The sequence below is a fragment of the Odontesthes bonariensis genome, chromosome 11 (genome assembly GCF_027942865.1).
Source record: "Odontesthes bonariensis isolate fOdoBon6 chromosome 11, fOdoBon6.hap1, whole genome shotgun sequence".
Classification (NCBI taxonomy): Eukaryota; Metazoa; Chordata; class Actinopteri; order Atheriniformes; family Atherinopsidae; genus Odontesthes; species Odontesthes bonariensis.
Genome location: NC_134516.1, coordinates 38,062,714 through 38,075,627, shown reverse-complemented (window position 1 = coordinate 38,075,627; position 12,914 = coordinate 38,062,714). Strand labels below are relative to the sequence as shown.

The 12,914-nt window shown below is 38.3% G+C and overlaps 1 protein-coding gene and 1 long non-coding RNA gene across 2 annotated transcripts; one reads left to right on the top strand and one right to left on the bottom strand.

The window, feature by feature from the left end:
* The first annotated feature begins 6,084 nt into the window (after positions 1 to 6,084).
* LOC142391452 (G2/M phase-specific E3 ubiquitin-protein ligase-like) lies at positions 6,085 to 9,810 on the top strand. Its single transcript, XM_075477211.1, has 7 exons — positions 6,085 to 6,266; positions 6,361 to 6,457; positions 7,413 to 7,569; positions 7,666 to 7,763; positions 8,017 to 8,161; positions 8,720 to 8,840; positions 9,153 to 9,810. Exons 1-7 carry the CDS (start codon positions 6,140 to 6,142, stop codon positions 9,458 to 9,460), a joined length of 1,053 nt encoding a protein of 350 aa, XP_075333326.1. The 5' UTR covers positions 6,085 to 6,139; the 3' UTR covers positions 9,461 to 9,810.
* A 1,322-nt stretch (positions 9,811 to 11,132) lies between these two features.
* LOC142391451 (uncharacterized) lies at positions 11,133 to 12,191 on the bottom strand. Its single transcript, XR_012770572.1, has 3 exons — positions 12,040 to 12,191; positions 11,783 to 11,824; positions 11,133 to 11,637 (listed from the first exon to the last, which is right to left on the bottom strand). It is a non-coding gene; the product is annotated as an uncharacterized LOC142391451 (long non-coding RNA).
* Between the last annotated feature and the right edge of the window lie 723 nt (positions 12,192 to 12,914).

Sequence of the window (12,914 nt, the reverse complement as noted above, 5' to 3'; positions counted from 1 at the left end):
AAGCATGGAGGTGCTAGCAGCATTTCTGTTTTTAAGAGCTATACTCGCTTGTGTGCTTTTGAAAATTAAAGTCATACAGTGTATTTATGGAGGTAGATTTGTTTCTTTATTATTCAATCAAAAAAAAGGTTGCTTCAATCAAAAAATATATTTTCAATCAAAAAAACCCGTTTCAATCAAAGAAAAAAAGTGTTTGAATGCAAAAATATATTTGAGACTCAAAAAAATGCATTTGAACACTATTTTTTTTTGCTTGAAAATGTTTTTTTTGATAGAAGTGAAGGTTTTTTTGTTTGAAGCAACTTTTTTGATTGAAGTATTGTTGTTTTGTGTTTGGGCCATATTATGGGTAGGACATTTGTGTCTTTATAATTCAATCAAAAAAGAAGTTGCTTCAAACAAACAAAAAATATTTTCAATAAAAAAATCACTTCAATCAAAAAATAAACCTTTTCAATCATAGAAAAAATGTTTTTGAATGCAAAAAAATATTTGAGACTCGAAAAATTGCACTTGAACACTTTTTTTTTGATTGAAAATGTTTTCTTTGATTGAAGTAATCTTTTTTGTGTTTGGACCATGTTATGGGTAGGACATTTGTGTCTTAATTATTCAATCCCAAAAAAGTTGCTTCAATCAAAAAAAAAACATTTTCAATCAAAAAAAAATATTTTCAATCAAAGAAAAAACTGTTTAAATGCAAAAAAAAAAAAATCATTTGAAGTGTTTTTTTTTTTGATTGAACTTTCTTTTTTTTTGAATGAAGTGAAAAAAGTTTTGAAGTCGTTTTTTTTTTTAAATCATTTTGACACAAACGTACCGCAGTGGGCGGGTGCTTCCCCATTGGTCAGACATGTTTGAGTGACAAGTGTCTACACCAACGACGTCTTTCTGACAAGCAAGTCATGGTCGCCACTCGCCAGCGAGCCAGGAAGCAGTGGTCAGGCAGTGGTGGAGTTGTTGGTAAGTAGATAAAACCGTATTAAAATGATTGGTGTCACGTTATTAGCCTACTCTGTTTGATATTTCGATTAAACATACAGCTTGCTAACTTAGCTCACGTTGACTAATTTGTGTGATTGTGTTAGATATCTGACGCCTCATATTGTCAGGCAGGCTAGCAGGGTGCGCTAACGGCTAATTGAATTGTTTATTTCACTTAAGTAACGTTACAGAGGCTTGCTATGTGCTAGTGCTATATTGTGTTATAATACGTAACGTCATTAGTGGTCAAACAACAGTCCACAGGCCAACTGTTGCCCACAGCGCTGCCTGTTTAGCAGCAACAGGTCATGCAGAGCCTGAGTCTATCTTCTCACACAGCCCACAGGATTACAGCTATTTGACCGTCCCGCTCTCTCTCTCGCTCACGGGTAGTGGTCTCCCCACCATCACAGTCAAATGCTCGCAGACACAGAGGCAGATGCTGTTATTTTGAGAGCGGGGCTTACATATGCCGTCCCGTACGGAAAATAATGTTGCATACCACCGGTAACATGAATATATATTCCGTTGCTCGGTGCGCAAACTAGCTATGTCAGGCATTATTTATAAGTAGCCTAATGTCCCGCACAACTCCACATGGAAAACTGGCAGTTCAATGAAGTGATGCTTATTGTCTGACATAGTGTACAAGTAGTTACTAGCTTAAAGTATTGTGCCAATAATGATCCTTCTGGTAAATTTGGCATTCAGTTGAGACACAAAAGCTCTTAGTTTAATGAAAATCCTTGGAAAAGAAGACAAGATGGTTTGTTTAATTAGTATTCATTTATTTAGATTTCTAATATCATATAGTATTGTCCTGTCAACCCATTACAAGTCTTGCCTTATTCAGTGTTGATTTATTGACATGTTTATGTAAGATGTTTTATTAGAAGGTGTGTGAGTGAAAGTTGTCTGAAGTTGTATTTTTCTATTTTATTGCAATGCTGATTGATAATGTAGGACTCTGGTCCTGGCTTGGCCTAAGTTTTGGTGTCTCTAGGTGCTGTGCTCTGTAGGCATGACACATTAATTTCTTTATGTGATACTTTATTTTTTGCATCAAATTATTTGAAGTATTGATAAGCAGTATTGATATCGATACAGGTATTGCTGCACTCTCAATTATAACTGCTCAATAGTGTCGTATGGTTACTTTTATTATACAAGCCATCAATTTTGATGGCTTGTTAGTGTAACCGTTAAGCATAATGGCATTAATGCTATATATAGCGTACACTTAGCCAGATATTTTTTATTTTGTTTTGTTTTTTTTAAAGTAGCTAACTAGCTAAAGCCTTAAGTAGCTGAAATTAAGTTGTCTCGTGTCTCTGTCTGCAGCAACACACACACACACACACACACACACACACAGACAACGATAGCTACCTACATTAACTGCAACATCTTTCCAGGCAGCAGATGGACTAATTGTTTTTCCTGTTGATCAAATTATGTTTTTTTAGGCCAAGAACTCCACTAAAACTTTTTGGAACAGGATTGCTTAATAAAGGTAAGAATGGATGGGTAGATTTTATTTATGGTTTTGCTCTTTTTATGTGTCTGGTGTATTGTAGGTCATAACCATTTTCACAACAGCCATCTTTTCTCCCTCCCATTTAGAAAGACCAATACTACACATCACCTCTTGTGCATGTCTTCATGGCAAGGCGATTATCACATACTCAGGTTACACTCCACTTGCTGTTGACTGGATTCACACTTTTTAATCTTTAAAAAAAAAAAAAAAAAATATTAGTCTTTTTAGACTCTACCTGCTTCATCTAAAGTGATTGATGGTGTTATTGTTGATAACAGTGGTTAACTTAGGATCTAATCTCTCATCCCAGTATGACAAGCAGGCAGCCACTGCCGCTGCGCAGACTTTTCTGTCAGTGCTTAATCGCACCATAGAAGAACCCAGGCAGAGGAGTCAGGACATGCCTACCCCTTCAACTGTACAAAACGAGATGTCCAGGTAGTGTAGCCAGCCAGCAGTAGTGCATTTATTTTTCAAGTCAGCCATGCGGTATCAGAGCTGAGGGTGTAGCAACAATAGTCTTGACTCAAATGCACGACTCAAACACAGCGTTAGGCAGGGTAACAGTCTTTACTGGAAAAACAGGTTCGGTACACAAGTAATCCATCAGCGGGGGCAAACAAACCAGACAGGGATCAGGCAAAGGCGAGGTCAACCAGAACACAGGCAGGGGTCAATACCAAGGAACTAGAAAATACTACAGAGCAATAAAGGCTATGAAGTAACGCACGGGGACAAAAAGACGAACTGGCAACGGACAGGGGAAACACAGGGACTATATATACACACACACAGAACAGGTGAAAGTATTGAGGGTGGGGACAGACAATCAAGGAGGAGGACGAAACCACACGAGGAGGGAAGGGGAATCTGAAACGAGAGGAGAAGTCAATACAACAAGATGACACAGGAAACAGAACTATAACATGGACCGAGTCATGACATGCAGGTTGTAGGGGATTTGTGAAATGTTATTCCACATACACAGCCATCCCATGCAAATTTCATTTTTTACTGACCCCTTTTTGTAAAATATTACAAATCTATTTTACAAACAAGGGTCTCACATTTTTTTACTTTTTTGCAGATCATTCCCTGGATTTTTCAAAAGAAAATCTGCAGACAAACACAGAGACAAGAAACATAAACCATGGAAAGGATTTGACATGGCTTTTTTCTTATTGAGTGACAAAGCAGAAACAACCCCGACCACACAAGATGAACTGGAGCTACTACAGGCAGGGCTGGGAAAGAGGACTCTCTCGATCACTAAAGACTTAAGCCATGAAGAGGTGAGGAGCAGCATCTTTCTTTATCTCCCCCTACCTCCTCTATCATTGCCTTCTCCACGATCGATTTTTACAGATATACCTTCCTGAAATGTTCTGTCTTTATTACTGTAGTTGTCCACTTTACTGGAGAGCACCTACCCGAAAATGGCAAGTCTTGAAGGAGGACTGCTTCTATACAAAGCAGCTGGTATGTTAAACAAGACATTAGATTAACATAAGGCTATTTGAATAGAATCTTTAAATAGTGTGGAGCCCTGCACTACACAAGGCTTTTCCGAGTTCAAAAGGAGTTTCCAGAGTTTCCCTAAATAAGCTGTTCGAAAATACTGACTTGACAGTTTTTTTGTTTTTTTTTTAAGTGGGCACATCCATGTGTACAGTGATCATAATGTGATAACCAAACTTGCCGCAAGGAGATATGGGAAATTTAGTGAATAATGTTAGAGCTTAACTCAAGAAGAGATGTCATAGAGGCTCGTATCTAAACATAAAAACATCTAATATATTTTTCTGAAACATGACATTGTAGATTATTATAATGCAGAACACCTAATTGTGCACGTTTTAACTTTTTGTCCTCGATTTCATTATCATTACAGTCGATAATACTTTTCCTCATGTCATTATTTTTCACTTACAAGTATGCCATGAATGGGTCAACTTACACTGGCTGAATGCCATGCTCAGCACACTGATGTTAATATACTTGGTTGGCACTACTTTTAATTCCCATAAAACTTGAATTTGCAGGTGGACATGGAAGGAGGAGAATGACCGCTGTCGCCTTAGAGTCAGAGGGATACACTGGCTCTGTTCTTAGAAGCGCCTCCGCAGGAGGGAAGTTTATGTTATATATTGCTCCTCTCCAAGAGAAGATTGATCTGACACCACTGCCAGTGGATGCTCCAGAGTTCAGTCTCATGCCAAAGGCTACATGCACACAGTGCAAAATGGTCATGCCATTGCAAATGCTAGCCCTTCATGTGCAAGGTGATTGTGAAGGGACGTCTTCGACAGCTCTTTGTGATTCAGAGGTGAGACGCCTTTCTTGTCACATTTTTCCACTTAATGCAAGTGAAAGGTGAATGTTGCCACCAGGCCTCCAGACTAACTTTTTTTAAAACTGTCCCTGGACATTCCTGAAAAACGGTCTCAACCATCCCGAAGTGAATGTAAACTGTCCCAAAATCGAAATGGTGTTTTTTTTAGTGTTTTTTTTTCTTCTCTAATTGTTATCATCTATGTCTGTTATTGGCATAAGATAAACAGAAACATCATTATGAGAAAATAAAGTGTAGTCATAATAAATTAAAAAAGCCCCTGGAAACATGAATTTGAATATTAAAAATACATATATTATATCAAAGCCGAGTGTCTGATTAAGCATCCACAAAAGTCTGAGTGAAAATAACCATAACTATAAGAAAACCTGGTTTAAAAAAATTAATTTTGCTGTTTAGATTAAAAAACTCTTGGCCTGTTTAAATGTTAAATGACTGACAACTGTCAATCAGAGTGTTATCTAGTTATCTGACACATTGTTTGGCTGCATTTTCAGCAAGAAGATGAGGAGCTTGATTCTTCTGTTCCTGCGACTTTAGATGTGCCACCATCGAACAAGGTATGGTTCCATGTAGGACAGAATAATATTTATTGCAATAATAATATAATGTTTTATATTTTTATTACTCCTGATTTTGAGTGAAACCATAAATGATCAAATGAACATTTACTATTTACCATTTATGCTGAGAGGGTTGCTATAAAAATTGGAACTAATCCTGTCCATACATCTTCCCATTTAGCAAAGTAAGACAAAATGCCCGATATGCAACAAATACTTCCCAAGCCAGGACATTGAGTTCCACGCCAGTATCTGTGGAACAAGGTAAGTCAAGTCACATTTATTTATATAGCACATTTCGTGCGACAGGTGCAGACTCAATGTGCTTAAGAGTAAAAAAATAAATAAAACAGACAAGTAGTGTATGTCCTTTGCATATAATAACATCACATTTTTTAGTTTGCTGTGATTAGATGGAATTCATTGTAACTTCCATTCTTAGTTGTAGTCCTGTATGGAGCCCAGATGCTGGACCTGAAAGTCCCCATGATCTGCAAGAACCAACACAAGATCCAATAGATGACATCTCATGGTAAAAAAAAAGAAAAGGGATCTTGAAACTTTGATTTTGCTGCCAAAATATCTTTAGATTTGTAAGATGTAATAATTTATTTTAACAGTGAAGAAGATGTTCTGCGTTGGGTTGACTCAAAAGTTGAGACGGGGAAGACCTTCAACATTTGTGTCTCGAGGGACAACATGCTGGAGAGAGGTCTAAAGCTTTGGCAGCGCCAGAAGACTGGAGGCCCAGCGAACAAACTGAAAATTACCTTCATAGGAGAAGCTGGCATCGACACTGGGGCATTAAGGAAGGAGTTCCTGTCTGGTAAGTAGTAAGCCAGTCACAAGTGTGTAATACTTCCAAATCAACAATAAAACCCTGTGACTGAGGCTGTTCTCTGGTTTGTTTATGTCCACAGAGATGGTTGCTGGGATAGAGACGCGCCTCTTTGAAGGGGGGAAGAAGGGGAAGATCCCAAAATACTCCATCACTGACCTGGACAAAAACTATTTTAAGTTTGTTACTCTTATTCATATTCTCATATTAATCAACAGTATTACTTATTTACTTGCATTTACACAATGGTGTATACTATAATGGTGTGTACAACTACTCACTGCTAGAGGAATAGACTACATTACATTACATAAAAGATATTGCTCGTGGTACACCTCTACATATCTTGTCTTAAGACACTTTGACTCTGTGACTTTGGGTACATAGTAAGTAACCATTCCAAATATTGGCTCCTGGCCATTCCAGCCAGGAACTTATCTCCTGATTCTGTAACGTGAGGCACCTTGGTGTACAAGTGCACCCCCCTGACATGATGCTGGTATGTCACAGGGACTTGGGTACATAGGAATGAATTTATATTTTCACCTCGTGCATTGTATTTGTCTTATCCGGCTTAGTACAATGTTACAATGTCATTTAGCAGACGCTTTTATCCAAAGCGACGTACATTGAGAGTTCCTACAACACAAGCAAGGACTTGTGTAGTACTTCCTACTCTTTGTAACTGGATATCTCAGGACAAACAGCTTGGCAGAATTTGATTATATGTGGCCAGAAGGTCCAGTTGGACTCTGAACTAATTAGATTTTGGAGTTCAAAGGTTAAGGTCACTGTGATCTCACAAGGTGGTTTTAGTCTGAAGAATGTGATCTTTGGGATGGATTGATAAATTAGTCACAATTAACCTAAATATTCACTTTCATATTTAAATTATATTCCTTCAGCCTTCACCACATGGGGTAAGCAGAGGATGTTGGCCTAAATGGCAAACTGACTCTTGTTGCTGGAGGAATATACTCACATGGAAGTATTTTCAACAAGCAACTTTCTCTAGCATAGTTTTTAGATAATAGAGGAAAAAAATATATCCATGGTAATGGTGTGAATGAACAGGGAGGTCAATACATAATTTTGTCATAGCATCACTTTTTTATTTCCCCCTCTTATATCCAGAGTTGCTGGTGAAATATTTGCAGTGAGCCTTGGCCAAGGTGGACCGCCTCCAAGCTTTCTTCAAGAGTGGTGTTACCAGTATCTGGTGACCGGGACACTGAAGGACATCACAAAAGAAAATGTGCATGATGCAGAGTTGTCCACATTAATCGAAATGGTGTGTTGAAATCTCAAGCGCATATCCTTCCCATTATGAAAGTCTTGTGTGAAAAATATTTTTTCTGGAAGTTATGTTTGGAAAATATGCTTTCAGATTGAAAATGCAACTGACGTGACACAGTACACAGAGGAAATTCTTAACTGTGGATATACGGGCCCCATCACCTTGGAGCACAAAGACAGCATAGTAAGGTATGCATTGTTTTTTCTATAGCTCACCAAACGTTTCATGGATTTTTACCAAGGTGCAGTGAGCCAACCATGGTCTACAGATGACAAGTTAAAGTCATTGGGCCTCATTCACACCCAGTGCATACGCACAAATCTGTGCTTAAACCTTGCGTACAATCGTTTGACACACAAATCTGGGATTCAGCAATATTTTCAAAAAGTCTCCAGTAAGATAGGCACTAAAGTTAATGTCCAATGTCTATCTTTTTGTTAGAGCTGTTTTGCTACATGCCACCACGAAGCGTACACCAATGCTTCAACAACTGCAAGAAGGCCTTGAACTCTACCAACTACTGTCAGTCATGCAAAGGAAACCCAAGGAATGTCGGAATCTTTTCGTGATTGGGGATGATGACAAGGTAAAATAAACAAGACGGGTGCTCATAAAACACAGTCTTGCTAACGAGCCTAAGGCAAGGCAACTGTATTGAAATAGCAAATTTTAAGCACAAAGTGATTAAAAGTGCTTTACACAGTAAAATAAAAATCTGCATATAGAATCCACATTTATAAAATAGTAACATGAATGCCTAAGTCCAAAACCTGTCTCACACCCCACACTTGGAGATGGCTTTCTGTGTTACCTTCAGTTGAGAGACAGCCATTTTAGTCCCCCTCTTAGACAATTTATGGAGTGGGATTTTGTTTTGATTGGTGGTTCCGACCTATAATAACTCTACTGTTCAATTTAAAGTGGTTCATTATTTCCTCGCCCCACTATTTTACTCGTGATCTAACGGCAAGTGACTTTCCGTTTGTCTGAAATGCATGAAATTTTAGAATTAGACTCCCACTTAAATATCACGTCTCATACTGTTTGGTGTGCTAAATATAATTGGTTTTAGCTATGCTCTTGTCTGTCTTGACTTCTAAGATGCAATCCAAACTAACCAGCCCAATGTACTTTATGTTTCAAGGTTGATTCACATTACATCATCTCCAGCCTGGCTCCAGTGATGAGCGAGACAGGTTCAGTAAAACAAAGGACAGAGACGCAGATACTGAACTTCTTTCAAGATTTCCTTCTCGAGCTGGAGGGTATGTATTGGCATTACATTTTTACATGTTGGTAGCAGAGCTACTCCATGTCTACAGCAGCTGGTTTAAGGTCATATGCAAGTAAATCACAGACATTGTGGGGAGTCTGGGTACGCTACATGAGCGACCTACAATCTGTGCAATTTATGCTTGTTCTACTAGTGCAGCTTACTCCCCCCCGCTTTTGGTAATTTTTCTAAAATCACGTTTTGCTTTCAAATCAACTGAGCTGCACCAATGTCAATGTCATCCATCAAACTGAATATGAAACTTTTTCACCATTTTCTTGCATTTGACTATGCTTAACTAAAGATGGGGACACCAGTCAGCCTGATGAAGAAGACAATGGAGCACCGCTCTCGGTTCCTCGAGTGATGCAGTGGCTCACGGGGCAGGCTCACAGACACATGCTGGTCTCAGAAAGGGAGAATTTCAAAATCACAGTCCTGTTCGATCACACTTGTCTTGAACGCATGCCAAAGCACACAGTATGCTACCCTGTTGTGAGTGCATGCAGCACCACTATAACATTCCCCACAGCACATCTGAAAGATAGTGATGCATTTAAGTCCAACCTTGAAATTGCAATCCGATATGGTTCCAGGTTTGATAGAGTTTAACTTTTTGTTTTACTAAACCTGATGTGTTTAGTCAGTTAATTTTAGTTCAACCCTGATCCTCTCAGACTACTAGTAATCACCACTCCTGCAAAATGTCTCCTGTTGTCTGCTGGGTGTTCTGTTATTTTCTTGCAATCAGTCTTGCATATAGAAACGTTCTGAAATATACTGTACAATTAATGGTATACCAGCATTGACACCCCCTCCTTCTCTGGGAAACAAGCAGAAACTGATAACATGACAGCAGAATTTCAATTGGCAACACACTCAAAAGCTCTGAATGTTTGGACAGTTGCTATTGCTCTCATGTGTCTGATACACTGTGCTCAAAATTATACAAAGCAAAATTTAAAGAGGGATGTATTTCTTTGCATTTCTGTTTGTTTCCCAGAGAAGGGTGGGTATAAGTCTGACATTTGACATTAGGTGTTGACCACTGAAGAGACCAGAAAGTGCCATAGAGGTGTTAAAAATCTTGTTAAAGTTATAGTCTTTTGTTACTATAATAAGAATTGTTGTTAATAATAAGAATAATAATTATTATTATTTGAGCCGATAATGTAATTCATTGTCATATGATAATGTTCATTTTAAATATTATTGTTATATTGAATATACTGTATTTTTCACCGATCGTTTTTACACACAACAAGCAGGCAGCAAACTTAATTGATTAGGCTATTCAAATCTTCCTATGTGGCGGCAGGACGATTCAGGATCTACTGTAAGGTCATTAATGTTCTGTATTTTGTTCCAGCAATAAAATAATTTGAATTAAAGTGGTCCTCGTCAGGATGCGAGGGTCTGATGCTCCTTCTGTTTATGCATTTTTCATGTTTAGAGATGTGTGTACATACAGATATGATTACCCAGCAAACATTTTGATGTCTTTCTCACGTCTGATTAATGTTGTACATTACGAACCGAATCGGGTTGAATCGGAAGCTGACGAATCGGAACCTAACTTCAGCGTCGCTTGGAGTTAGGTTCATCCTGTCGTCTATTTGAGGCAATAGAGGGGCTGAAATGAAAGTTTTTCTTAGGTCGTTTTTCAAACAGATGATTAAACGCCGGCAAATCGACGTGGAAGCGACAGAAGGAAAATGTAAAGATTGAGACTTGAACTCACATGTCCCAGCTGAGAGACGTGTGCTACCACTGCACCACTGAATTGAAGAGCCCCTTACGTGTCAGGTTGATCTGTATCATCATGTGTACACAGCTGATCAGAGAGGGATTTTGTTTCGACCTACATATTGTTATGATTCTACTTACCGAAAACAGATAATTAAAAATCTTTATATAAAACAAATGTTCAGTAAAACCAGCTGTTTGTGCTGTCACCTTACGTTTATTCCCCTGCTGTATAATTACATATTTATATGGGAATTTTATATGAAACAATTTTACATTTTATATGAAACATATTCTGTTACATCATTGCAAGTTTTCCTCAAAATCACCATTTCCTGAAGATTATGTTTTAATGCTCTAATTATCATTTAATCATAATTTATGAATGTTTTTCTCATATGGACAGCTAGCAGCAGCAGGATCAGCAGCTTTGAGAGCTCCACAACACACATTCCATACATTATCTTTCTGATTTATGGCAAATAAAATATGGTTTGGGGAAACATCACAATGTGGAAATGAAAGACCAACACTAGTTATCATTTTAGGGTTTAAAGATCCTTGGACGTATTCATTGTTGATCAAAAATGACCACTTCCAAATACTGTGCTATTATGAACAACAAAAATAAAACTACTAGCAATAACATAAACAATTTTTAAAAACATGTTTTCCAACTGCTTCACATTTCAAAAATTCACGTATAAATCAATATAACAGACATGCAATAACATTTCATATTTAAAATGTATTTTCAAACTTATTATACAGGGTATATGCAGGAATGCAAAAGTTTATTTCAATACCTTTTATAAGACTTTTTATAGACCTCAAAATACTTTTAAGACCTCATTCGGTCGGTGGAGGAAGTGGTGTAGGACTTCTTTAACAGGAACAGGAAGCCGGGGAGGCAGAAGAGGACATTGATGAACTTGTGGAGGTGATCTGTAAGGTGGTGTAGTGATCCATCATGCAGCCCCAGGCGTGTTAGGGCTGCAGTGGGTTATACTGTTGCTCTTTATGCTGTTGAAAGGGGGAGGGGTCTAGCAGAACAAATAGTTTTATATGTTATAGTAATCAGGTTTTAGATTATTATATATAGGTTAAATTTTGGACATTGACAGAAAATACTTAAATGCCTGTAGTGTAACGTTTCATGGTGTATGTGAGTAACCATGTGTTAGTTACCTTCATTCAAAGCTGAGTGGTGTCTGTCCATTTACGCATGGGCTGTGGGTTTCAACATACAAAGGTTGGGTTGGTTTTTGGAACGCATTTAGAAAAATATGTTTAAAATTTATTTCTAGGAATTTGTAAAAAGTAAAGACATTTTCTTAGTGCCGCTTTTTAATCATAACATTGAAATGATTAGCTGTGTATTTGTATTGTTTCAAAACATGTTTGCTATAATCATTAAGCACTTAATAGTGTGGAGCGTCACTCACTCATTACAAATTGAAGAGCACGCAGGTATATATCCTGACCAAAGGATAAGGAGTCAGAGTTAGGATTCACTTCATGTTGCAGCAGAGCAAGATTCTCTGCAGACAGGGGGGATGGAATGTAAGGAACAACAATCCCATGGTCAGTGTCTTCAGATACCTCCTCCTGATGGTCTATGTGCTGCAGCTGCATGGCCCAACAAACAAATTAATGATAATAGACAAAGTGCTTAAGGGAAAAACTGCCATGCCAATCAAGTATTACATGCCCACCTCTGCATAATTTGGCTCAGGCACAGGTGCTTGGAGCATTCCAATGTTCCACATCTGTTGAGGTGTAAGGTTTGCCTCTGTGCGGATCGGGTGGTTGTTCCAACTGTCTGTGAAATGCTGTAGATCTGACCGCAGACGAGGTACGAACACATATTGCACACAGAAGAGGTGGATCGCATTAGACAGATCAATGAAGCCCTCTTCTTCCAAGCTGTGTAGTGCGTTGTAGTACTTTGATGTTACAGAATTCCAAACATCTCTCCATAAGCGTTCCACCCTGAAAAAAGGCAGACAGACAATGGTTAGAATAAGAAACACTGGTGCTGTCTGTTCATAAGTAAATGGCATTTATGGCTTTTCAGTGGTGCAGCCACTTTTATGCCGGTGTGTGTGTGTCCGCCAGTTCACACCAGGAAATTTCAATCAGGAATGGAGAGTATAGGAGAGAGCAAGCTGAAATCTGTGCCAAGGTTTGTGACCACTGTTCAATGTAAAAGATGACTGCCAACTATAACCAGCACACCATGGAGCTTGTTGAAAGCAGCCATCTTGACAGAAGAGGGTAAACCAACATCCGGTCAGACTGACACATGATTGACACAAAT

What these genes read in the sequence shown, in the direction of transcription:
- LOC142391452 (XM_075477211.1), top strand. Translation starts at nt 6,140, where the DNA reads ATGCTGGAGAGAGGTCTAAAGCTTTGGCAGCGCCAGAAGACTGGAGGC. An exon ending in CACAAAGACAGCATAGTAAG is followed by an intron (nt 7,764 to 8,016) that starts GTATGCATTGTT and finishes TCTTTTTGTTAG; the next exon opens with AGCTGTTTTGCTACATGCCA. An exon ending in TGATTGGGGATGATGACAAG is followed by an intron (nt 8,162 to 8,719) that starts GTAAAATAAACA and finishes TTATGTTTCAAG; the next exon opens with GTTGATTCACATTACATCAT.